Raw genomic sequence first — 23,127 nt, 5'->3', positions numbered from 1 at the left:
AGCTAACTGTTCCTTTGGTGTTTCTGCTAGCTTTGAAAACATTTAGCATTTTTAGCTTCTGAAACTCTCATTTATTTGGCTGTTTTTCGAACTTGTGTCTGTGTTGACATTTTGGTTATCGACTGTTAAGAATCATTCAAATAGTTAGATTACCATTTGCTGTTGTTCTGCAGTAAAGAGTTTAACATTTATTTTATATCTGAAGCCCAACCGTGGCCAAAAACACGCTAGCAAATCTCAGCAACTGTAAAACTGAAACCATGAGTTAAAAGTCTCCTGAAAAGAACTACTTTAGCATTAGCTTCTGCTAAGTAGCATGTCGGTATAGTGCTTTAGCATTACCTTTTGCCAAGTAGCATGTCGGTAAAGCGTTTTATGATGTGTTGTAGGGTTAGCGCAGCTAGTTTTTTAGTTAGCGTTGCCCACCACTGATGAAAACCTTGAACGCTCTGTGGACAGATGCATTCTGGTCCTGATGACCAGCATCCTTTCCCTGATCCCACTGGGAAATGTCCACTCTGTGGTTTCCTGTTTCTGGTTTTATTTCTGCAGAATATTTAAACTAATTCTAGATTCCTCATCCTGATCCCAGCGAATCCCAGCATGCGACTCACAGCAACAACAATAGACACGTTTTCAGACCCACAGCAGTTTGGACGTGATTCCATGTTTACCTTGCGAACAGAAACTCTGCAGATGCAGGGATCCAACACTCCAGTGATGGGGTTGGCGTTCATTTTACACACAAAGGAGAACCTCTTCCCCCATCGAACGCAGTTCTGCTGCACCTCCTCCCTGCAGAACACACACACACACACACACACACACACACACACACACTTAATTTAGAGTTGAAACTGAAGAATCTTCTCAAAGCAACTGTAAGCAGCTTGTTGCATTAATAAACAAATTATTCCAAGAATCAGTGAAAATTATTTAAATTATGTTTTATTTATTAATCTTAAGTATGTTGACTTTCTGTAAAAGTTTTCTACTGTGTGTAACCATTTTACATCCTCAGAGTTAGCCTGCTTTAGTAAAAATAACATTAGAATAATCACTTTATTCCTGTTTCTAGAATATCGGACATAAAGATCCTAAACTGCTAAAGGTTTGCTAGCAAATAGCTAAAATCTTGGCAACATGTGGCTAAAGCTAACAGCTAGCTAGCAAGTAATGGAGCTAAATAGTTTGGTAGTAAGTACCAAACGATCCTGCTAACAAAAAGCTAATTCTCATTAGTAAGAGGCTAACATCTAATTTACAAGTAATGAAATAAGCTAAGCTGCTTGCTGTTAAGAGGCGCTAGCAAAAAGCCAAACAGTTTGGTTGTAGCTATGTTAATAGCATGTTAGCAAGTAGCTAAAAGATTGCCTGCTTGTCTAGAAACTCTCCAGAGTTGTCAGGTTAGCCAAGTAGCTCATTAGGCTAATATCCTTTGTGTAAATGTAGCTCTACATAGTTAGCTGAAAGGTGTGCATCTCGTTAGCAGGTGGCATAAATAGTTAATTTGGACAAGGCTTAGCAGCTTACAGAGGAAACAACCAAACAGGTCAGAGGTCAAACGGTCAAACAGCTAACAAGTGCCTAAAAAAGCTCAGCACAACAACTTGTTAGCAAGTGGGTACAAGCTAATTATTTTATCATCTTAGCTGTTCATCTTTTCAGTGTGTAAATTAAATTTTCCTGAAGCAAAATCTTTATTAAAAACAAGAATATGAGACATCAGCTTTTAATGTGAAATAAAAGAGGTCATGATGTCATCACACCATCTCTTAAAGGTCTACAAACCCGAAGACTCAACAGTTAGCCTGTTAGAGCGAAAGGAAAAGAAAACAACCCAGTTCTCCAGAGAAAAGGCTGAGAGCCAAGATGCTCTGACTTTACGACGGGGTTTTCCTCCTCTGCTAACGGCAAACAGATGGATGTTTATCCGTCCGGCTCACTGCGCTCACATCGCTACGATCAGACCAAACCCAGCAAACATCAGCTGTGACTGAATCAGCAACTCCGACAGGAACTGTTTCAGCTTCACCTCGACTCGCAGCAGCAGGACGAGTTTAAGGTTATTAATGATGCTACAGGTTTCAGTTTCCATGTCAGAGGATCAACGATCAGAATCAGACATGAGATTCAGTTCAAAAGAAATGAAGAAAATCTCTGAACTGATCATGAAAGTTTGTGTCCATCAAGTTGAATTACAGATTAAATCTCAAAGAATCTGAAGAGAGCACATCTGCTCTCAGGTCCGAGTGAGAGCAGACGTGAAATACGTGATCTCTGATCTCAGATCTGCTGTCTGAATAGACCAGCAAAGAGAACAGATCGTGCAACAGATCGTGCAACAGATCGTACAACAGATCGTACAACAGATCGTAGAACAGGTCGTAGAGCAGATCGTAGAACAGGTCGTAGAACAGGTCGTAGAGCAGATCGTAGAACAGGTCGTAGAACAGATCGTAGAACAGATCGTAGAACAGGTCGTAGAACAGGTCGTAGAACAGATCGTAGAACAGATCGTAGAACAGATTTGACAGAAGAGGAAGTTCAAGTATCTGGGTTTTAAATCTGAAACTTTTTGCTGATCTACAGGATCGGTAGTTTTGTGCGATGAAAATAAGAAATCTTGCCTCTCTGTTGGACACCATGAGACTTGTTTAAATAAGACTTAACCTAGGACCTTTTGATAAATCTGTCACAAAGGTTCCCTACTGAAAAGGTTTGTTTTTTTTTCAAAACCCCTTTTGTCTTCTAAATTATTCAGCTCAAGTGAGCTGAACAGCAAAAATATTTAAAGTTTTTAATTTGTTCTTCAGATTCTTCAACCTTCAGGTTGGGTCAAAATTCAGCTTTCAGAGTTTCCTGATCATTACTTTGTGTAAGTTTGATTGGTTCTGTTATTACAGACCAGAGTGACCTGAAAGCTTAGCCCCGCCCCCAGAGGAACCAACCCCAAAAAGTGGGCGGAGCCAAGAGACAGGGTGTTAAACTGGGAGTGGCCAAGACGAACGGTGACAGCTTAGCGATTCGTCGCTACATTCAGCAACGTTTGTTATTGTTTTTACAAAATAAGGTGACTGGACAAATCAAACCCCTTTTCTTCAAAAAACTAAACGACCCGGTTCTCCTCTCAGAACCTGCCTGAGCCTGACCCGGTTATCCATCTCTTCTCATATTTTATATTTCATGGCGGCGGTTGCGTAGCTCCCCAGGCGTGACGCTTCATCGTGAGAGGAAACACTTAATGTTTAACTGAGTTTTTCCTCAGGAGTTAAAACATTTCTGACTCTGAATGTCAGTAAACATTTTTCATCCTGTTCATGCTCTGGGAACTTCCTTCCCTCAGACGGTTTCGATGTGTTAAACCCCCATCGGCTGCAGCCAGGCGGAGCGACTGGTTCTGCAGGTTCTCTGCTGTCGGCCCGGCCCACCTGGACACACAGGCACACCTTTGTGAGGCAGAGCCTTTCCTCACAATGAGGCTGACCCGCTGCAGACCAGATACTCTGTCCCTGAATCAACACGTGTTTCTGCTCCAGCACGGTTTCAACCCGGCTGGGAAATCACAGCCTGTTCTCCAAACGCACCTCTGAAAATGTGACCAACTGTTTTCATCGATGTTTTCTGATGAAACAGTTATAAATATTTCACTCTCAGTGTTCTGACTATTTATAGCATCAATCTAAATTAAAGGTTTAAAATTACAAAGTGGCAAAAAGCCCAGCAGTTTTACTCTTATTGTTTCTGAAAATAACGCAGAACAAGATGTAACAGCGGTTAGCTGAACAGCTAGCAAGGTAACAACTTCACAACAAGCAATGGATAAGCAACTAACTAAAGCTAGCTAATGCTAAGAACTATCACAAAATGTTGCAGACATTTAAAGTTTCAAATATCAGTGTAAACATTTTAAGGAACATCATGCTAGTAGCTAAAGCAGAGGCTACATGCACACAGCAAGTTTGGAAATTCAACTTATTTACTAAAATTTTTTTTGTGTGTGTGTGTGAATCATTCACTACAAGCAAGTAGCTAACATGTTGTTAGCAAGTGGCTAAACAGTCGCCCATAGCTAGGCAGCATAGCAGCAAAGCTATTAAGCTAGTTAGCTAGAATAATAACATGAAACCTTTGATTTCATAACAGAGAAACTAATCAGTCTTTGACTTTAATTTAAAATAAAAACAGTTTTATGATGTTTTACGTAACATGTAGCCTATGTTTGCTGCTTATCCACATACGTAAAACTGTTCTGATGTTTCTTTTTTTGCTGTTTTCTGTTGGAAAAATTAAACATGTCAGCAGAACATGAACCTTTGATTTTTTATGAGGGTTTAAAAAGATAAACATCAGAGTTTTGAGCATTTATGTTGAGAGCAATGTGTCTCATTGCTGAGTTGTTTTGAATCTGTGCTCATAAAAGTTTATTGGTTCCAGAGCAAAGGAGAATATTTAAGGTGGAACAAAGAACTGAACATGTAAAAACAAGACAAATCCATGATTAGATGGTGGAACTGGAAACTCATTTCCAAAGCAAAACAGCTTGAATGGAGGAAATAAAACCCATCTGGTAGATTATTTTTGCTGTTGTTTTTAAATATAATAACAGTTCAATAACCAAATCTTTAAAAATGTGATAATTGTTTGATCTGTGACCTTTAAAAAAACAACAAATGAATCAGAAAAGAAGTTAAAATCTTCAGGATTAGCATCTTCCTGCACTTCTCCATTTTCAGTATAACCGAGTGGCGGTTCCTCTTCCTGTTCCACGTTGACAGGTGACTCCAGGTGTGGCAGGAACTGATCAGGCTGGAGGAAAACTAACTGCTAACTGCTAATAGCTGACAGCTAACTGCTAACAGAACGATTCAGCAGAGAGCAGATGAAGTCATGATTCCAGACCGGTGCTGCTGGGAGGAATGAGTGAGGCTGGAACAGAACCGGGTTCTTTGAGTCAGGCTGGAACAGAACCGGGTTCTTTGAGTCAGGCTGGAACAGAACCGGGTTCTGTTGAGTCAGGCTGGAACAGAACCGGGTTCTGTTGAGTCAGGCTGGAACAGAACCGGGTTCTGTTGAGTCAGGCTGGAACAGAACCGGGTTCTTTTGAGTCAGGCTGGAACAGAACCGGGTTCTTTTGAGTCAACATCTCCTCTCACATTTAATTTGAGACCCAGAGGAAAGAAGCTGCAGGACTTTATCCATCTTTTTAAAATTAAAATAGTCGAACTGGTTAAAACTGGAGTTGGTCGGTTGGAGCTCAAAGGAAACCAGGAATTGGTATTGACCTGTATCGGTCGGTATCGGCTGGTATCCCTCGGTATCAGCTGGTATCAGCCAGTATCAGCCTGATCGGTCAGTATCAGCCGGTATCGGCCTGATCGGTGCATTTCTGCATTTCCAGCTAAACAACAAACCAGAGCTTCAGTCGGTTGTTTCTGATCATCTGACAGGATGAGTCGGCTTTTATTTCTGGTTCTGATGCCTTTTGGTAAACTTCCTGTTTCCTCCAACAGCCTGGAAACCGACAGGATATTTAAAGACAAAAAAAAAGGATTGGGCTGAAATGATTGATCGGTTTAATTGTGATTAATCAATTTCTGAAGTAATCGTCAACTAATCGATTAATCGTTAACTGGACAGTCAGTCTGATGTTCAGCTCAGCTTTTTTCATGATGTCAGAACGGTTAGCTGCAAACGATCAAACCTTCACCAAAGGAAATGTTGATTTTCTTAGTTAAAAATTATTTTGTTTGTTTGCATCTTTTAATTTATTTCTATTATATAAAAGAGGATTAAATGGTTAAATGAAAAATGTGCAGAATGTGACAATTTTTTATCCAATTAATTGTTACAGTAACCATCAGAATAATTAATTGTCACAAAAATGTATTGGCAGAAAAATTGATTAATCGTTGGAATAATCAATTAATCGTGAGAAAAACTGAGGATCATAATTGTTAGTGGCAACTACAGAAAATCACCTAAATGAACAGAAAACGGTTTGAAAACAGTTTGGGAGGAAAATGTTCTGAACACCGTGTTGGTTCCGTTACGCCTTGTGCGCGGAGGACTGAGGCAAATGATCCGGTTATACTGTCGGCTGGACCCGGGTTAAGAACGTTCTTTATGTCTGAAACTGGAGTTCCCGGAGCAACCGGCTCCCGCAGGGTGTGTGAGGCGGATCAACATGACGAACTAAAGGTCGCAGGTTTTATGGCCGTCAAGCCATCCGGAACCGAACTGAACCGAACCTACAACAGTCAGCAGAAACTGGGTCGAGTCAGCGGTTTGACTGGGAACCAGTCAGGAAGCGGCCGGACTCACCTGGAGGAGGAGATGCTGAAGTCCCCACCGTCCACCAGCCGAACCTTGCAGAACAGAACCCCGTTGACGAACGGAACCGCGGTCAGTTCCTCCAGGACGAAGTGGACCTGGAACTTAAACTTTTTCTTCTTGATCAGAAAAGCCATGATCCCCAGAGAGAGAACCAGCCGAACCCCGCAGCCGAACCGCGCAGGGAAAGACTGGGTCCGGTTCTAGAGAAGGCAGAATTCCCGTCGGTGTTCCAGGTGAATCATTCCTGGTGGTTCCTGCTGACCGGGACCAGAAACAGGACGTTATCCCGGTCCGGACCAACTCCGAACCGCAGCAGCTCCAGAACCGCTCTGCCACGCAAACACCGCTAAACTCACCGCACAGTCCGCCCGCAGCGCGTCATTCCGGGTCAGAACCCGATCCCAACTCCGAACTTCCTGGTTCTGCTCTTCAGGACATGTGCGGGTTCGTCCCCGCAGCGGAGCCCCGCAGTCAGAGGCGCGCCGAACCGAACCGAGCGGGTTAAAGAGAGAGGCGGCCCGCCGTGCCCGCGCAGCGCCGCGGGAGCGCGCAGTCATCAAACCAAAGTACAAAACTAAAAACTAAATAAAGAGGGTCATGAGACCAGTCATATTTATGTGATCCCCGAGCTACGGAGGCCCAAACGGACAAAATAATAAAAAAATGAAATAAATAAATGTAACATTAAATGCCTAATTAAATATCCAGTAATATTTACTTTAAATAACATTTATATAAAATAAATTCATTTCAGAATCTGTTCACAGAAATTGTTGCTCCGGCCTCCAGTTACTCTGATCTTCAGGTTTCTTCTTCTGCTGCATCAGGCAGGATGGACACGTCTGGCGGCCATTTTCCCTCCAGATGTTGACGACTGTCAGCTCCTGCATCCCCATAGCATGATGCTGCCACCACCATGTTTCACTGCAGCCACGGCCTGGTTTCCTCCAGACAAACTTTGGAATTAATGTGGAGAAATTTGGAGGAAAATTTAAATTAAACTTTAATGAAGCAGAAAGTGAACAACTAACAACCAGCTGGATGCTCCAGAGCAGAAACTGAGAAACCTGTTTCCATAGCGACGCTCACACTGATGATGTCATTTCCTTCACACACTTTGTTCAGTTTTAGCTTTAAAACCCAGAAGTCAGATTTTATTTATTAAAAACAGAACTGCATTCATAAAAAAAACATGGAGTTTGTAGGGACACAGCGCCCCCCAGTGGTCCAACTGCAGCACTGCAGCTTCCTGTCTGTAGCCTGTAAAACCAGGCTGAGCGTCAGAACCGGGTCAGAACCAGGTCAATTAGTCTCTTTCACTGGGTCAGAACCGGGTATCAACAGGGTCAGAGAGACTCCTCCAGCGGGTCAGAACCGGTTTTGGGTCAGTGAATCTCCTCCAGTGGATCAGAACCGGGTCAGAGCGGATAAGAAACAGCTTAGAAACAGGTCAGAAAACATCTGAACCACTGGACGCAGGCCTGAACCGGGTCTGAACAGGGTCAGTGAGTCTCCTCCAGCGGGTCAGAACCGGTTTTGGGTCAGTGAGTCTCCTCCAGCGGGTCGGGTCGCTGCGGCGCTGCAGCAGGACTCTTACACCTGCTCTGTTCTTCCTCTGCGGCGGCGGTACCGACAGGCGGCGTCCCCGTCGCCGCGGGCGCCGGCTCCGCCCCGCTCTGCAGGAACTTCCTGAGGTCTTTGAGCGCCGGGCGCAGCATCTGGACCAGCGCCAGCAGCGCGGCCTGCGTCCCCTCCAGCGCCTGCGCCTGCCGCTCCTGCGCCAGCGCCTGCGCCTCCTGGCAGCGCCGCATCACCTGCAGCAGCTCGTTCTGCCCCTCCAGGTGCTGTGCGATCTGGCGGATGTGGACGTTGGTGACGCGCTGCTCCTGCAGCAGGCGCGCTGAGTTCAGGGCGATGCGGCTCTTCAGCTCCTGCGGCTTGGCCTGCGGCGGCGCCGGCGAGGCGAGCGACGGCGCCAGCATCTCCACCGGCGTTTCCACGGTGGCCATCACGGCGGGAGCGGAGTCTCCTACGGCGGCGGCGGTGCAGTACTCCACCACGCCGCCGTCCTCCAGGGCGTGGTACGTGGTTTCAGCTGGAGGTTGAAGACGGAGAGGTTGAGCTCAGATCTGGACCAGAACCTCAGCAGGTCCAGGACAGGGAACTTACCGGTCAGCGGTTTGGGCTCCTCACAGACGCCCCCTGCTGGTCCTGGAAGAGCTGAACAACATGGAGGACGGCAGGTTAAAAAACATGAGGGGTCAGTTGGGTTCTGACATCATCACAGATCCACCAATCAGAGCGTCTCATTCAGATCAACACCAGCGCTCAGAGCCTGACGTCATTAATGGCTGACATGTTGGTTTTGGCTCAGAGGATTTTAAAGCATTTTCACTTCAGAATGAAAATAAAGTTGCTGAATTGGGGGAAAAACTGTCAAGGATGCAATATAATAATAAAAATACAAAATTTCAGTAATTCAGAATCAAATTTCAGTAGATAGAGACGTTTATGTCTCTATCTATCTATCTATCTATCTATCTATATATATATATATATATATATATATATTTTTTTTAACAGTATTGATTTTTTGTTTAATCTGTCCTTAAATTATTTTAATCTTTGTTCATGTAAGTTGTAATTTATTGATTTTTATATTTATTAACATATGCTTACTTGAATTTATTCCTTTATTTTTTTATATTTTGTTTTTTTAAATCTGCTTATAAATTTGTGATACCCTTTTAACTTTATTCTACCAACAAGTCTAATTTTATTGAAATGCTTTTTTTTTTAAATCGTCTGATCATCTTTTTATTTTTAAGTTTTTTTTTCATAATTAATTTTAACTTATTTTTCTTTTTTAAAATGTATTTACCCAATTTTTTAAATTATTTTTTCTAATGTTTTTCAAAGGTTATTTTACTTTTAAATATAATGTAATGAGTGTTATTTGTTGTAATAGTTTTACTAGTTATTTTAACAATGACTTTTTGCCAATTTCTTTATTTTAATTAATTTTGACAAGTTTCTGATTTTTTAACCATCAGTGTATCTATTTAAAAAAAACTTTTAAATTATTTTTTATTGTGTTTACGAATGTTTTAAAATCATTTTTTAATAATGTTTTTCAATCAATTTATGATTTCCAGTCAGATTTGTGTTATTATTAAATATGACGTATTAATTATAAGCGTATTTGTGGCGTTGTTGACCTCTGACCCCGCCGTGTTTACCTTCCGTCAGGGTGACGGTGGTCGCGGCGCTCACCGCCACCGGCAGGCTGATCTCCGCCTCCGGGTCCCCGGCCGGTAAGCTGATGATGGTGGCCTCCCCCAGCAGGTTGCAGATCCGCTGCTGCATGGCGGTCAGGATGACCGGGACCGGAGCGCAGTCCGCGGCCGTGCCCTCGATGGCGGCCCGGGCCTGGGCCACCTTCCGGCGGACCTCGGTCTTCATGTCGGACCACTTCTTCTTGACCTCGGGCAGCTCGCGCGGGCAGGTGGTGACGGCGTTCACCTTCTTCAGGATGTCCATCCAGGCGTTGTTCTTGGCCATGTGTGTGACTCCCGCGTTGAAGTGGCTCACCAGAGTCTGCTTCTGCTTCTCTATTTCCTCCACGATGATCTCCACCTCCCGCTCCGAGAAATTCATCTTCCTCTTCTTGGCGGCCGAAGCCATACCTGCGGGAGAAGCTCCTGACGGAGGTAAGCGTGCGTAATGTACGCAAAAATAGTACGATTTGCTCACTTTATGAGCGCAGCGTAATGGCTTCCAGAATCGGCTTCTTCTTCCTACAAACAACGCTTACGTTAGCCGGGAACGAAGCCCCGCCCACTGCGCGCCTATTGGCTGGGTGACATGTGAGTGCTCATAGTGCCGTGTTCCTATTGGCTAAGAAAGACGCCAATAAGTTTTTAACAGTTGGGCTGAAGAACAAACAGGAGCTTCAGCAGCATTAAACATCTTCTCCACAACAAAGACGGTAAAAACTCAGTTCTCACTTTTAAAATTAATTTAAAATAAAATTTTAGAAAATGAAAAGATTTAAATCCATATTAGCATTGATAGCACGAATAAAAAAAAATCTTATTCCTGTATAATAATAAATTAAAACAAAGTCGCAATAAACCTGGAATAAAGTCCCATTATTATGACTGTATCTTAATTTTTCTGAGTTTCACTTTAAAGGTCATAACATACATCAGTTATTGTGAGCAAATTGACCCGTTATCAATTTTAAATTACCACCAGGCGGAAGTTAATAAATTGCACATTTTAAAGTTCACATCATAAATATACTACAATGTAGGGCTGAAACGATTCTTCGAGTGATTCGAGTACCTCGATTATTAAAATTCTTAGAGAAACATTTACCTGCCTCGAAGCTTCGTAATATTACGTTTTAATTAACGCACCGTGTTCCTGCCGGGACTTTATTTGCGCTCTCACTTCCGCCTGAGTTGTTGACGGAAGCTAAGTGTTAGCAACATAACGTTCAATTTTCAAGTTCGGTCCGGGAGGATTTTGATTCATGATAATTTCCGGGTTTTTGTCGTTTTTCGGGGGACCAATAAACATCCTTAAAATAACGGGAGCTTTTCTGCTCCGGAGCTGCTGGTTCAGAGCGAACAGCGGGATTATTTACAGGGTGAGCGGGTAGACTGAACACTGCGGGCGGCTTTAGATGCGTAGCTTTACTGAAAATATCAGAAAATAAATTTCATATCATCCCGGTCGCAGCAAATGGGTGGCGAAGAGCATCGTGACGTTACATACCTGGTAGATGTTTCTGTGTGGACGAATGCAGGAGTCAAATCCCGTCGCCAAAATGGGATATAAATGATATAAATGACTGGGCGAGGTGAGAGTTCATTATTAAACTGACTGAAGACAAATACATGAACAGAAAGCTGGAGTATAGACATTTCTTTATAATAACCTGCTCACAATAGGCAGGCTATTTGTGAGCCTGCCTCCTTATAGTTACATATCACTTCAGATTTTTGTATAATTTTTCAGGTTAACTTAGAAAGTGAGCTACTACTGTACCAGGTTAATTTTCTGAACTACAGAAAAGTAATTGTTAGAGAAGCTCAAATGTGAAAAATTGGACTGATATTGATATCCAATAGTAATACTGCTGTTATGTTAGATTTACCAATGTTTTATTTTATCTTTTTTTTTAACTGATTGATTACTAAAATATTCGTTTACAACAGCCCTACTACAATGCATTACTTCACATCACTTTCACAGTAAAATGAATCCTCTAAACCAGGGGTCCCCAAAGTGGGTCCTGGCATCCTGCATGTTTTAGTTCCCTCCCTGGTTTAAGGCATCTGGATCCAATGACGGCTCATTACAGGCCTAAGAAAAGGTTGTTACCACCAGGGAGAGACTAAAACATCCAGGATGCCGGCCCTCCAGGACCCACTTTGGGGACCACTGTTCTAAACCCTAAACAAATTAAATGTACAACTTAGACTTAATTACTGAACATACATTTCAGCATCAAACTGTTTATGGTCCATTTAATGATTGATTTAAAAAAAAGAAGTTGATTTTGGGTTTAGTTTCTCTGACTTCACAGCTTTAAATTAATTTCAGCATTTTCCAGCTGCAGAAACCCAAACAGGAAGAGTTCAAACTGTAAGCAGGAAAACATTTTAATTATTTTTTTATTGGCACCATCATCAAATCCATTATTTAAACATTTTCTGACATCTTCATTGTAGTCTGACTCCCAAAATGTCAGAGTTTAGAGAGAAATTCATGGAATTAATATATCAGTACCAACATCCTGATTGGATCAGATTCAGATATGTTCATTTATCCTGATGCTTCTGCCTGCAGTACCTCTCACCGCCTGCAGATGTCAGTATAATCATTTAAATTAAGGCTCATTTAAATCTGATCTGAACCGGATCAGAACCGCAACCATCCTCAGTAGTGTTGAAATCTTTCCCACAGAACCGAAACAAAGTAGAAGAAACAGAAACACACAGAGAGACTGACATCATGAAGGCAGAGGTTCTGGTTCTGCTGGGTCTGGTTCTGCAGCGCGACCCATCCAGCAGAGACCAGTGGTTCATGTAAACAGTGCTTCAAGTAAGACTCAGAAACCCGAGGCCCGGTCTGATCAGAACCGGGCCCTCACACTGAACTGACCCCTGCTGGGGCTCCTCAACGGGTTCTGGTTCTGAAGGTCAGCTGGGTCACAGCTGGTTCGGTTCTGCTGGGTTTAGACGCAGACTGGGCTGAGTTTGGACCGCTGTGACCCAATGGTACCCAGCAGCCAATCACTGATCAGAACCACCTGGAAAATAAAGAAAGTCCAAAACAACAAGACGACCCATCTGGTGAGAGGAGCTTCAGAACCGGGACAGAACCTGGTAATCCACCTGGAAGGTCCAGTTTCACCCAGCCTGGAAGTAAAGCAGCACCGACCCGTCCCAGATGACCCAGCGTTCCCAGATGACCCAGCGTTCCCAGATGACCCAGCGTTCCCAGATGACCCAGCGTTCCCAGATGACCCAGCGTTCCCAGTCTACCCGTCCTCTGGGTCCAGGTGCTTGAGGACGCCTCCCACCAGGTGCAGGCTGCCGGTCACCAGGACGTGGACGTGTGCGGCGTCCTGAAGCAGCGCGGCCTTGGCGGCCATGCTGGGTGTGACGGGCGGCGACGTCTGAGCCGGGTCGGTCAGAACCGGGTCTCGTCCTTGGGCGATCCAGCAGAGGGCGCTGAGGATGCTGGGGAACACCAGCGAGTCCGCCTTCCTCTCAGCGAGCGGCGCCGGGCCGTCCCGGATCAGCAGCGGCGCTGGGTAGTCATCTCCGCCGTCGCTAAGGAGACGCCAGCTCCGCTCGTTGTCCAGGCAACAGGTCAGCATGGTCTCCACTGCGACATTGAAGTTCTGCTGGTCTGAGAGGAGACGGGTCCATGTTCAGACATAAACACTGAAGTTCTGCTGGACCAGCCGGTCCAAAACCAGAACCAGAGAAGAACCGAATATCAGCAGGTACAGGAGGATCAATAAGAGAAGACGGAACTGAACAGTTCCCTGCGGAACTGAACTGTTCGTTCAGCAGCAGACTGCGGCTCTGACCTGCGTTGCCGGAGGCGACGGTTTCGGTGATGTTGGGGCAGAACACGGCCAAGTCGAAGCGACACGGCTGGAGGACAGAGCAGAGAGGCTGCCGTTAGCCCATCTGGACCCGGTCCGGTTCTGTCCGATCCGGTTCTGACTCACCAGCAGTAGCTTCAGCATGGCGGCGGCGTCCCTCTTCCCGGTGGCGTTGAACAGCAGAACCCGGACCACGGCTCCACTGAAACACAGCAGCAGGTCAACAGGAGCAGCTTCACACAGACACGGGTCGGTACCGGTCCGCTCCGGCTCACCTGGCTCCTCTCTGGGACTGGGCGGCGGCCTCCTGGAACCACTGGACGCAGGCCTGCATGCTGCGGTGGGTGTGGGCTCCGTCCAGGAAGTAGGTCAGCGCGCCGCGCCGCAGCGTCTGGCTCCGGCCGGCCCAATGCGTGTCCGCCAGGCCTGGAACCAAACGCAGGAACCATGAGCTAGTGCGGGTTCTACGGGTCCGACCGAACGGTTCCGGGACTCACCTTTCACCATGGCGGCACCTGGTCGGAAAGAGTCCGCCTGCAATACGCAGCTGCTGTCCGGATCAGGAAGGGCGGGGCTTGAATCTGCACAGACAGGAAGTCCAGACAGGCTTTTCCACACAGAACCTCTAGACCAGAACCTCAGAACTTCTCAGTTTGGGAGCAGGGTCTTTATTTATGCTTGATAAACTAGCCTCCGGTCACCAGGTGGCAGCAGAGCTCAAACTAACCAGGCTGACAGATGAGACGTTTGTAACAAAAGAATGAATGTCGGCAGAGCCAAGCCAAGCAAAATAAAATAAAAATTTAATTACGAAAACAAATTCATAATTTTACGATAAAGCTCATTTTAAGGAGAAAACACTGTGATGTCATCAGGACGGTCCGTGTGATCCGTCGTGTCAAAGTCCTGCTGGTGATCCAGATGTTAACAGATGGATATTTCCTCGTTGGGTCTCACCTGGCCCACACCTCCGCTGCAGCCAGGTGTGGCAGAGCTGCAGGGCCAGCGACGCGTTGGAGCGCTGGTGCTGACCCGCCAGGCCCAGCTGCAGCTCTCCGGACTCCGTCTGGTACCGGTCCAGGTCCGGACAGACCCGCAGCGGACACTGCAACGGCAGACAGGAAGACGTGAGGTTGACGGCCGGCGGCGGGGCCAACCCGCCGGTCCCAGACACTCACCTGGATCTCTCTGGCCCGGTCCCTCAGAACCGTCATGGCTTCCTGCGGCTGCCGGACCGTGAATGCGGGAACGCCCGGCTGCACAGAAGTCAACCTCTGAGTGAAGAACCGGACATGGAGTCTGAACCTACCTGGACCCGACCAGAACCAGACGCACCTTGAAGATTCCCGCTTTCTGCCAGGCGATCTTCTCGATGGTGTCGCCCAAAATCTGGGTGTGGTCGATTCCCAGAGAGGCGATGCCACAGACCCACGGCTTCCTGGGAACGCACGGGTCAGTGAGCGGCTGTAGCACGACACCAGAACCAGAACCCAAAACAAAGCAAGAACCCAACACCAGAACCAGATAGAACCAGGAACTCAACCAGAACCACAACCCAACATCTACCCTGTCCCGAAACTTTCTACCCAAGAAGCTGGACAGAGGATGCAACAGCATAGCTTACTATGCCAAGCCACACCAAGCTAAGCTATACGAGGGTAAGCTAAGCTACGCTAAGCTGCACTAAGATGTCCTGTGCTACGCTAAGCTAAGCTAAGCTATGCATCAAGCTCCAGAACTCAACAACAGAACCAAACATCTAGCCTGTCTTGGTACTAACAGGCGCTAAGCTACGCTACACCAAGCTAAATCAAACCAAGCTAATATTTCCCCCTGCTTGCAACAGACGGCTTCCAGCCTTAAAATGACGGCGTCCACCTTTAAGCAGAGTCCCACCTGACAACGTTGGTGCAGTCGTACGCTCCTCCGATCCCGACTTCAATGATGGCCAAGTCCACCTGAACGAAAGCAGCCAATCAGACGCAGCGATGGGAAGCAGCCAATCAGACGCTGCGGCGGGAGCTCACCTTCTCCTGGAGGAAGACGTGGAACGCCAAGATGGTGAGGAACCGGAAGTACGCCGGCATCGTCCCTCCATGGGCCTCCTGAGGTCAGAAGTCAGAATCACCTTACGAAGTACAATAAATGACAAGCAGGACTTCAAGCCCACACCATCAACCCTCCCCCGCCGTGCCTCAGGGCATAAAAACAGTTTTGATGGGATTTTGGCCATATTTTACAGCATCTTTGTTTCTTCAGTCTTACTGAACTGTAGCCATTTTCACCTGTATGAAGTGTAAACGTTGAGTTTGGGGGCGTGGCCAGCAACAGCTCATTTGCTGAAAAGAACTGAAAAAAATAATGCAGAACTGAGGAGGTGAAACCTGATTATCTGAGTTTGTTAAAAACAATGTAATGAACATGTTCCGTAACCATGGAGACCAATCCTAACCTGGATTAACCTGGATCCTAACCATTTTACCCTACACCTTTAACCAGATGTATGGTAAAATGATGATTTTTGTCCCTTTGGGTTTCCCATACAGCCCACACAGTTACCAGCAAAACGCAAAGTGAGGCCTGAACGTCTCCAATAAGCCTGTGGAGTCACATGGAGGTCACGCTCTGCCCCACACCAGCACACTCATTAACTGGTTCCTCCTTTCTGGAACTGGGCCCAGTGCAGAGCGGACTGGGACAATCGGACCGGACCAATCGGACTGTTAGATTCTGATCTGCAGTTCAAACACTGAAAACTCTGACTTTCTCTCTGGTCTGTAAACGCATCATCCAGCAGATTTGATGGTGAGTTTACAGGCCGGGTTCTGGTTCTGGTTGGGCTCACCTTGGTCTCATCCAGCCGTCCGTAAACCTGCCAGAAGTATTTGGTGAAAAGTTCGTTGCTGATTGGCCGGCCGTCGATGCGGATCCTCTCCCTCACCTGGACCAGGTGGGGCGAGCTGCAGGAAACAGGAAGTCAGAGCAGAACGTCGTCCAATCAGAAGCCTATGCTCAACAATAACCTGCTACACCGAAACCTGGACTGGAAACCTTCAGCAAACTGGGACATCCAGCTGGAAACCAGTCAGACCTAGAGCTGCTGCTAGCAGTGAGCAGTTTAATCTGGACAGTACCGGTTTAAACTGGACAGTACCGGTTTAATCTGGACAGTACCGGTTTAATCTGGACAGTACCGGTTTAAACTGGTTCCGCCACAGCTGTGAACCCAAACGGTTCCAAAGAACCTCTGGAGTTAGCGTGAAGCCTGGTGGTAGCAGCATCATGCTGTGGGCAGCGTTATTCTAAATCTGGTTCATTTGCAGTAAAATCTGACTAAATAAATGATAGAAAGCAAATAAACTGATAAAATGTTAAATTAATCTATGAAGAACATAAATTTATAAATAACTTGACTAAAATAGCTAAACTAAGTCAAATAAAAAATATAAATAAATAAGTACATTATTGTATAAATAAGTTCAAGAAAATATTAAATAAAATTAAAAAGTAAATAAATTGACAAACTGTTAAATAAAATCATAGATCAATAAACAGATCTAATGAATAACATTTTATAATGCAAAAAAATAAAAAAAAATTCTTTATATTTGAAATTATTTAAAAACAATAAAATATTTTTATAGCGTTAAAGTCGGTTCCATCTGAACCAGGACCGGATTCACCAGACCGGACTCACCTGTAGAACCCGGTCCGGAAGCCGTAGGTTCTGAGGATCCGCTCCGTGAACGCGCAGGTGGATCCCTGGAAGACAGAGCAGCTGGGGTCAGGGTCAGAGGGTCAGGGGTCAGAGGGTCAGGGCTGAGAGGTCAGAGCGGCTGGGGTCAGAGCGGCTGGGGTCAGGGGTCAGAGGTCAAACTGGTGTTCCCGGTGCTTGCATCAGGTCGGCGTACCGGCCCTTTAAGAGCCTCACCTTGCCCTTGGTCCCCGTGATGTGGATGATGTTGAGGTGATCCAGCTGCTCCACCTGAAACAAACAGAGGGTCAGCCTGAAGCAGCAGAGCAGGTTCTGGTTCTGGTTCTGGTGGACCCACCGTGAGCCCGGCCCGCTCCAGGAAGCCCGGCATGGCCAGCAGCTGCTGCTGAGGGTCTCTCTGCCCCCTGCTGGTCTGCTGCAGGACGCTGGCGTTGCTCTGCAGCGTGTTCAGGGTGCAGATGGCGTCCTGCAACAGGAAGTAGGTCTGATGACATCCTGACCCAGAAACACAGCCAGAACCAACGACCCAAACCCAACATGGAGCAGAGCTGAACCTGAACTAACCCACTGGCTCAGCCACTGGTGGAGGCAGCATCATGCTGGGGGAGGAGGGCTGGAGCTGAACCCCGTTAGCAGCAGAGCTTTAGTTACTGATCCTGTGCGACTCTCTTGCTGAGATTTCCCACGCTCATTGAAGGTAGCACTGACAAAAGCAGCGCAGGTTGTGAAGATCTGCTAAGCTAACGCTAACTGGTCTGGTGGCGGTCTGGGAGGAGAGACGTTAGGTGACAGATGGACCCGAATCCTTTAGGACTAAAATCTGTTTCCATGGTAACAGCGCTCCTCAACAGGTGTCTGTTTCTGTTGGAGGTGTTATTTCACATTGGTGAACTTTGTGTCGCATCAAACCTCAGAGGAGGGGATGAAGCACAACCAGCCGCTGCAGTGAACATTTTATCAGCAGCAGCTTCTGGCGCCGCTGACAGAAACCCAAACCGGTTCTGATCACATCAACACAATCGGTGCTGAGCACTGACAGTTCAAGGATTTAGCAGAATAAAAAAACTCTGAGTTCAAATTAATATTTATACTTATTACTGTGCGTCGGACCTGCTGTGTTTAACTTGGTCGCCATATTTAAAATATTTAAACATATTAATGTTTCTGTAACGTTTTGGGTTCCCAGCTCTCACCTGGATGTTTGGGACGGGAGGCTGTAACCTCCTGGGGTCACAACAATATTTATGTTACTGTTCTGAAAAATAACAAACTTAATGAATGTAACTTAATATCTTGAAAAAGGATGTAAGAATTTCCAAGTCTTTGGGCAGGAAATTGAAATAAGCAAAAAATAAACAGTTGAAGTAAAAAGTCTGTTAAAATATTGTGACTTTAAGAATGAACAATATTTTGTATGTAAAGAGCAACACAAAGTGTGAAACAGTAGAGCGCTGCGTATTTAACACAGAATGTCTCCCGCACTGCTGAGCAGGCCGACAGGAAGGGGACCAGTGATCGCTTTTAGATTTTAAATAATGTTTAAAATGTAAAATATGCAAATTGGTATAGGTCACCACAGTACATGTCGGCCATGTGAGTAAATTATCCTACATGATTTAAAATGTGACATTTCCACATCCAGCGGATTGGAGCTCAGGTTTTTACTAAACTTTAATCATCGTCGGTTTTCACTGACATGTTAAGTTGCTTCAAGTATCTGACAGATACAAACTAATCTAAACACACCTGGACAGAATGAACACAGCGGTGTGCTGAAACGGTTCAGCATTAATCTGGCTCTTAGCGCTGAACTGGCTCAGTTAAAGGTCGATTCATGTGTTAAAGTGGCCTAGTCAAAGTGCATACCTGACTCCAGCTCAGAATCTGTGTGAGACGGAATGTTGTAGTTACATCCAGTCTGACTGCGCTGCAGATGCTTTAGTCTGAAAAATGGACCGAGAGGTCCAATCAGAACCGGTTCTGTAGGAGCACCTCCTTCTACTGACCAGAACCGGGAGTTCACATGTCCAGCTGTACTTTGACCCAGTGGACCGCGGCACCAGCCGGCCTCCATTAGTTTTCTGCTGTTCTCCCAGTACAACTAACTGGGCCCATGTTTGTCTCTTCATCCCTGTGCAAAGTTGCGGTTCGGTTCAAACTTATAAAACTGCCGCCGCCCGGACTCAGCTGGCCGAGCTAACGGGCTAGCAGCGCCCGGAGGAGCCGCGCCGCGTCCCTACCTGGTACTCCATGCCGGGGAAGTGAGGAGCCGCCTGGGTGCTGTGGTTCCGGACTGCCCGGTTCGCCAACCTGAACACCGAGTCCCGTTCACTGCACGAAGCGCCAAACGCCGACTGCCGCTGCAGCACGCGCAGCAGACACGCCATCATGAGGCGGTAGGAGTCACAGGAAGCCACGACCAAATATGGGCGGGTCCTTTCAGCTGCGTAATGACGTCAAGATACGCCCCTTCTACGGCTTTTTGTTTATGTTCTGGATGTAAGCACGTTACAGTCAAAATATGAACCATACAGTATATAATATGTTCAAACTGAACAGATTTACAAAAACAAAAAGAAAAAACTTCACTAAAATATGATAAATTGATAAATAAATAATACAAAAATAATATATATAATCATTTAAAATTTACATTTTAAATAATAGTGATGGAGTAAATGACAACAATTTATTAAAATAAATTAAAAATGGCTAAAAAGAATAAAAATATGTATAAACTGATGTATGTAATTCCCAATATTATTTGATTAAACAACATAATTATCAGTTAAGAAGGCAAAAATGTAAATTAATAGGTTAAACGATCAACAAATAAATAGATAATTAGATTTTTAAAAATGAATCTAAATATTTTTCTGAAACAATATGTTGAATACTTTAAGAAGCTTTATTAATCATAACCAATTTATAGGACTCACTTTTTACCCTGAAAAATCTGAATTCTCAAGAAAAATACTTTACAACTTTTGTTGATGTAACAGGTTGCAGTTGCAGCCTCTCTCCAGCTGGTGGCAGTAGAGCTCCGTATTTTTAATTGATCTGCCGCTAGATCAAACCAAAGAAGAACTACTTCCGGTGCCGAAATGCAGCGAGAGAAAACAAGCAACGCCACCGCGGCTGAAAAGTGAGAATTTCTCTCATTTTCTCTAAACAATGTTTTCCAGCTATTGTTCTGGCTGGTTGATGGAGCTGTTTTTTATCGCGTCCAGCTCCCTGTTCAGCCAAAAGGCTCCAGATTGAGGTGAAAAACGGCTTTTATTTCCCTCCGCAGGCCCGACCGGGAGGCCGCCATCATGTCCAAATACTATGACGGAGTGGAGTTCCCGTTCTGCGACGAGTTCTCCAAGTATGAGAAGATGGCCAAGATCGGACAGGGAACCTTCGGGTGAGGAACACGATCAGCTTTTAATTGCTGGCTTCAGAAGATGATAATTAGCTTTCGAACTAGAACCTAAAGGCCCACTTCCGCTTGTTTAGGTAATCTGTACCTGAGATTAACTGACCCGACCTGAGCTAGCTTGGTTTAAACTTAACCTGTATTTTTAAAGTGAGTTTTCTGACCGGTTAAACCTTCAAAAACAGGAGATTTAATCCTGGTTGAATCAAACCCAAAACCACAGGGAGAGTATCACTACGACATATTTTACTGACGTAAAAGTAAGAGGTAAAACATCGGATCTGACATTTAAAAAATGTCATCAGGCAGACAGAAATATGCAAATTATGGTATTTTAAAACATATTTTACTTCCAGTGATATTGTTGGTGTTTGCCGTTTCTTCTTGATCTCCAAGAAGACAAACAGAAAATATCAACAAAGCTGCTGTAGAAACAAGAGGTCTCACTTCCACGTTAACTCTCTGATACTTGTTGAACCGCACATTGCGTAGAGCAGAGGTTCCCAAACTGTGGGGCGCGCCCCCTAGGGGGGGCGCCGTGTCATTGCAGGGGTGGGCGCGGGAAGCCGTCTGGATGAAAAAAACAAAACATGAACACTGTATGCGCTGGGATTTTACCTTAGAATGGCCAACTCTCTGTTATTCCTGTCAATTTGATACAGTAGATTCTTCCACACTTCCCATATTTGTGTCCTCTGTCACTTTTATCAGCAGTTAAAACGGTTTAATCCGTTGTTAACATGTGGTAACCTGTTTTTCCGAGCCGCCTTTAAACGCAACATGAGCGCTACGACGCTCGCGCTGGGTTTCCACCTGTGAAGGAGACCTGCTGCTGCTGGGCGGAGCTACAGCTGTGTTAGAATCACGGCAGCAAACCAGCAAAGAACTTTTCACAGTTTTTCCCTCCAAACTAACCGACTGAGTTGAGTAAAGCTGCTGGATGCAGGTAATGTTAGCTAAAAGATGACTAGCTAATGTTAGCTAAAAGATGACTAGCTAACATCAATACAGAACCTTAAGCTTAACAAGTAGCTTGTAAGCTACCGATGTTGGTGTCTATTTTCAGCTTCGTACATTCATTTTGTCCCCAAAAAAGTCGATCCCTCCCCCCCTCTCCTCCCCTCACATGCGTCACCAGACAGCCATTTGTAATCCATAGGGGGTGGGGGGGCGCAGAAAATGTTTAGAAACCACTGGGGGGGGGGCGCAGAAGAAAAAGTTTGGGAACCACTGGCGTAGAGGATCCAGACATTTTACTGAAGTAAAAGTAAAAAGTCTGATGTGGTGAAAGTAACAGTCGATGTTAATCAGCTCTCTGATAATCGGTCCGGTCGGATCTGGACTGGGTGGTTCTGTCTTCACTCTGGGTTCTATAAAAACCTGGAATCAGATTTGGAAGCATAAAAATATCTGTGTCCTGACCGCTGGGACCCGAGCTGCTTTATTATTATTATTATTATTATTATTATTATTATTACACACTGAATAAATCTGTTAAATACCAGGTGGAGTATTTCACAGATTATAGTGATTATTCTGATCAGATTTGTTACATGTTGGGAATAAAAGTTCTATTAAAAGTTCCACATCAGGTGAGCTGTGTTCATATTTCCCTGGAGGTTCTGTAGAACCTTCGTCTGGACTCAGGATCTTCAGTGATCGTTTGCTTCTGTCTGACAGGGAAGTGTTCAAGGCCAAGCACCGGCAGACCGGGAAGAAGGTCGCTCTGAAGAAGGTTCTGATGGAGAACGAGAAGGAAGGGGTGAGAAACCGGATTCTGACCCGGGTTCTACTGACCTGAAATGAGTTCTGACCCATTCTGACCCGGTTCCTCCAGTTCCCCATCACAGCTCTGAGGGAGATCAAGATCCTGCAGCTGCTGAAGCACGAGAACGTGGTGAACCTGATTGAGATCTGCAGAACCAAAGGTTGGTCCTCCAGGTCTGGTACCGGCCCGACCCGCTTTCAGAGCTCTCACGGTTCCGTGTGTTTGGCCCAGCGACCCAGTTCAACCGCTACAAGGGCTCCATCTACTTGGTGTTTGACTTCTGCGAACACGACCTGGCCGGCCTGCTGAGCAACGCCAACGTCAAGTTCACTCTGGCCGAGATCAAGAAGGTGATGCAGATGCTGCTCAACGGCCTCTACTACATCCACCGGAACAAGGTGAGCCCGGCCCGGTTCCGATTCTGCTTCCGGAGCTGACGCCTGCTAACCTTCTGGTTCTGCCTCAGATTCTGCACAGAGACATGAAGGCGGCCAACGTCCTGATCACCAGAGACGGAGTCCTGAAGCTGGCAGACTTCGGCCTGGCCCGGGCCTTCAGCCTGGCCAAGAACAGCCAGGGGAACCGCTACACCAACCGGGTCGTCACGCTGTGGTACCGGCCGCCGGAGCTGCTGCTGGGTGAGAAACTACATGCTGGTTTCAGCATCTGTCCTCCACATAGAAATGTTTATTGTTGTGGTGGAAAACTGGAATAAGTATCAGTTTTTGATGTATTAAATGTATAGAAATAGCAGGGGGAGC

The 23,127-nt window shown here is 45.6% G+C and overlaps 4 protein-coding genes and 2 long non-coding RNA genes across 10 annotated transcripts in view; 3 read left to right on the top strand and 3 right to left on the bottom strand.

Annotated features, from left to right (window-relative positions):
- Positions 1-6,862, bottom strand: part of LOC106956738 (protein FAM102A) — a 19,943-nt gene extending 13,081 nt beyond the window's left edge. Inside the window, exons 1-3 of one of the 4 annotated variants that reach the window (XM_015047753.1) lie at positions 6,693-6,860; positions 6,325-6,590; positions 675-795 (exon numbers count right to left, since the gene is read on the bottom strand). In XM_015047753.1, the coding sequence (XP_014903239.1) occupies positions 675-795; positions 6,325-6,470 (267 nt within the window). In that variant the 5' untranslated portion in view covers positions 6,471-6,590; positions 6,693-6,860. Of the gene's footprint in view, positions 1-674; positions 796-6,324 lie in introns of all 4 variants that reach the window. The other 3 variants (XM_015047756.1, XM_015047755.1, XM_015047754.1) reach the window with 3 other exon arrangements.
- LOC106956741 (uncharacterized) lies at positions 5,229-16,841 on the top strand. The gene is made up of 3 exons (XR_001426817.1): positions 5,229-5,241; positions 16,449-16,454; positions 16,580-16,841. It is a non-coding gene; the product is annotated as an uncharacterized LOC106956741 (long non-coding RNA).
- Positions 7,323-10,280, bottom strand: naif1 (nuclear apoptosis inducing factor 1). Its single transcript, XM_015047757.1, has 4 exons — positions 9,576-10,280; positions 8,506-8,556; positions 7,836-8,431; positions 7,323-7,635 (listed from the first exon to the last, which is right to left on the bottom strand). Exons 1-3 carry the CDS (start codon positions 10,018-10,020, stop codon positions 7,878-7,880), a joined length of 1,050 nt encoding a protein of 349 aa, XP_014903243.1. The 5' UTR covers positions 10,021-10,280; the 3' UTR covers positions 7,323-7,635; positions 7,836-7,877.
- Positions 7,656-12,732, top strand: LOC106956740 (uncharacterized). The gene is made up of 3 exons (XR_001426816.1): positions 7,656-7,713; positions 7,837-7,903; positions 12,718-12,732. It is a non-coding gene; the product is annotated as an uncharacterized LOC106956740 (long non-coding RNA).
- On the bottom strand, positions 12,182-19,669 carry fpgs (folylpolyglutamate synthase). 2 transcript variants are annotated; one of them, XM_015047749.1, is made up of 15 exons: positions 19,421-19,669; positions 17,518-17,646; positions 17,397-17,450; positions 17,163-17,227; positions 16,311-16,425; positions 15,493-15,570; positions 15,362-15,423; positions 14,801-14,903; positions 14,644-14,721; positions 14,423-14,570; positions 13,963-14,046; positions 13,741-13,891; positions 13,592-13,667; positions 13,448-13,514; positions 12,182-13,263 (listed from the first exon to the last, which is right to left on the bottom strand). In XM_015047749.1, the coding sequence occupies exons 1-15, from the start codon at positions 19,568-19,570 to the stop codon at positions 12,890-12,892; spliced, it is 1,734 nt and encodes a 577-aa protein (XP_014903235.1). In that variant the 5' UTR covers positions 19,571-19,669; the 3' UTR covers positions 12,182-12,889. The 2 variants fall into 2 exon arrangements, with proteins under 2 accessions (XP_014903235.1, XP_014903237.1); XM_015047751.1 differs by lacking the exon at positions 17,518-17,646.
- A 429-nt stretch (positions 19,670-20,098) lies between these two features.
- cdk9 (cyclin-dependent kinase 9 (CDC2-related kinase)) overlaps positions 20,099-23,127 on the top strand; it is a 7,574-nt gene continuing 4,545 nt past the window's right edge. The window contains exons 1-6 of the mRNA XM_015047752.1: positions 20,099-20,325; positions 20,473-20,586; positions 22,279-22,360; positions 22,436-22,526; positions 22,598-22,764; positions 22,833-23,004. Coding sequence (XP_014903238.1) covers positions 20,285-20,325; positions 20,473-20,586; positions 22,279-22,360; positions 22,436-22,526; positions 22,598-22,764; positions 22,833-23,004 — 667 coding nt within the window. The 5' untranslated portion in view covers positions 20,099-20,284. The remainder of the gene's footprint in view (positions 20,326-20,472; positions 20,587-22,278; positions 22,361-22,435; positions 22,527-22,597; positions 22,765-22,832; positions 23,005-23,127) is intronic.

The sequence above is a fragment of the Poecilia latipinna genome, unplaced genomic scaffold (genome assembly GCF_001443285.1).
Source record: "Poecilia latipinna isolate Pla-1442-1.1 unplaced genomic scaffold, P_latipinna-1.0 Scaffold841, whole genome shotgun sequence".
NCBI classification, from domain to species: domain Eukaryota; kingdom Metazoa; phylum Chordata; class Actinopteri; order Cyprinodontiformes; family Poeciliidae; genus Poecilia; species Poecilia latipinna.
Note: the sequence above shows the minus strand (reverse complement) of the source record. Positions and strands in the feature narration are given on the sequence as shown.

Bases quoted from the DNA above. Each gene is read 5' to 3' on its own strand.
- naif1 (XM_015047757.1), bottom strand. From the start codon at position 10,020: ATGGCTTCGGCCGCCAAGAAGAGGAAGATGAATTTCTCGGAGCGGGAG. The intron at 8,557-9,575 runs GTAAACACGGCG...CATGTTGTTCAG, and splicing joins CACCGTCACCCTGACGGAAG to CTCTTCCAGGACCAGCAGGG. The intron at 8,432-8,505 runs GTAAGTTCCCTG...TTCAACCTCCAG, and splicing joins GGAGCCCAAACCGCTGACCG to CTGAAACCACGTACCACGCC.
- fpgs (XM_015047749.1), bottom strand. From the start codon at position 19,570: ATGATGGCGTGTCTGCTGCGCGTGCTGCAGCGGCAGTCGGCGTTTGGC. The intron at 17,228-17,396 runs GTGAGGCTCTTA...TCTGTCTTCCAG, and splicing joins TCACGGGGACCAAGGGCAAG to GGATCCACCTGCGCGTTCAC. The intron at 14,722-14,800 runs GTGCGTCTGGTT...ACTTCTGTGCAG, and splicing joins AGAAAGCGGGAATCTTCAAG to CCGGGCGTTCCCGCATTCAC.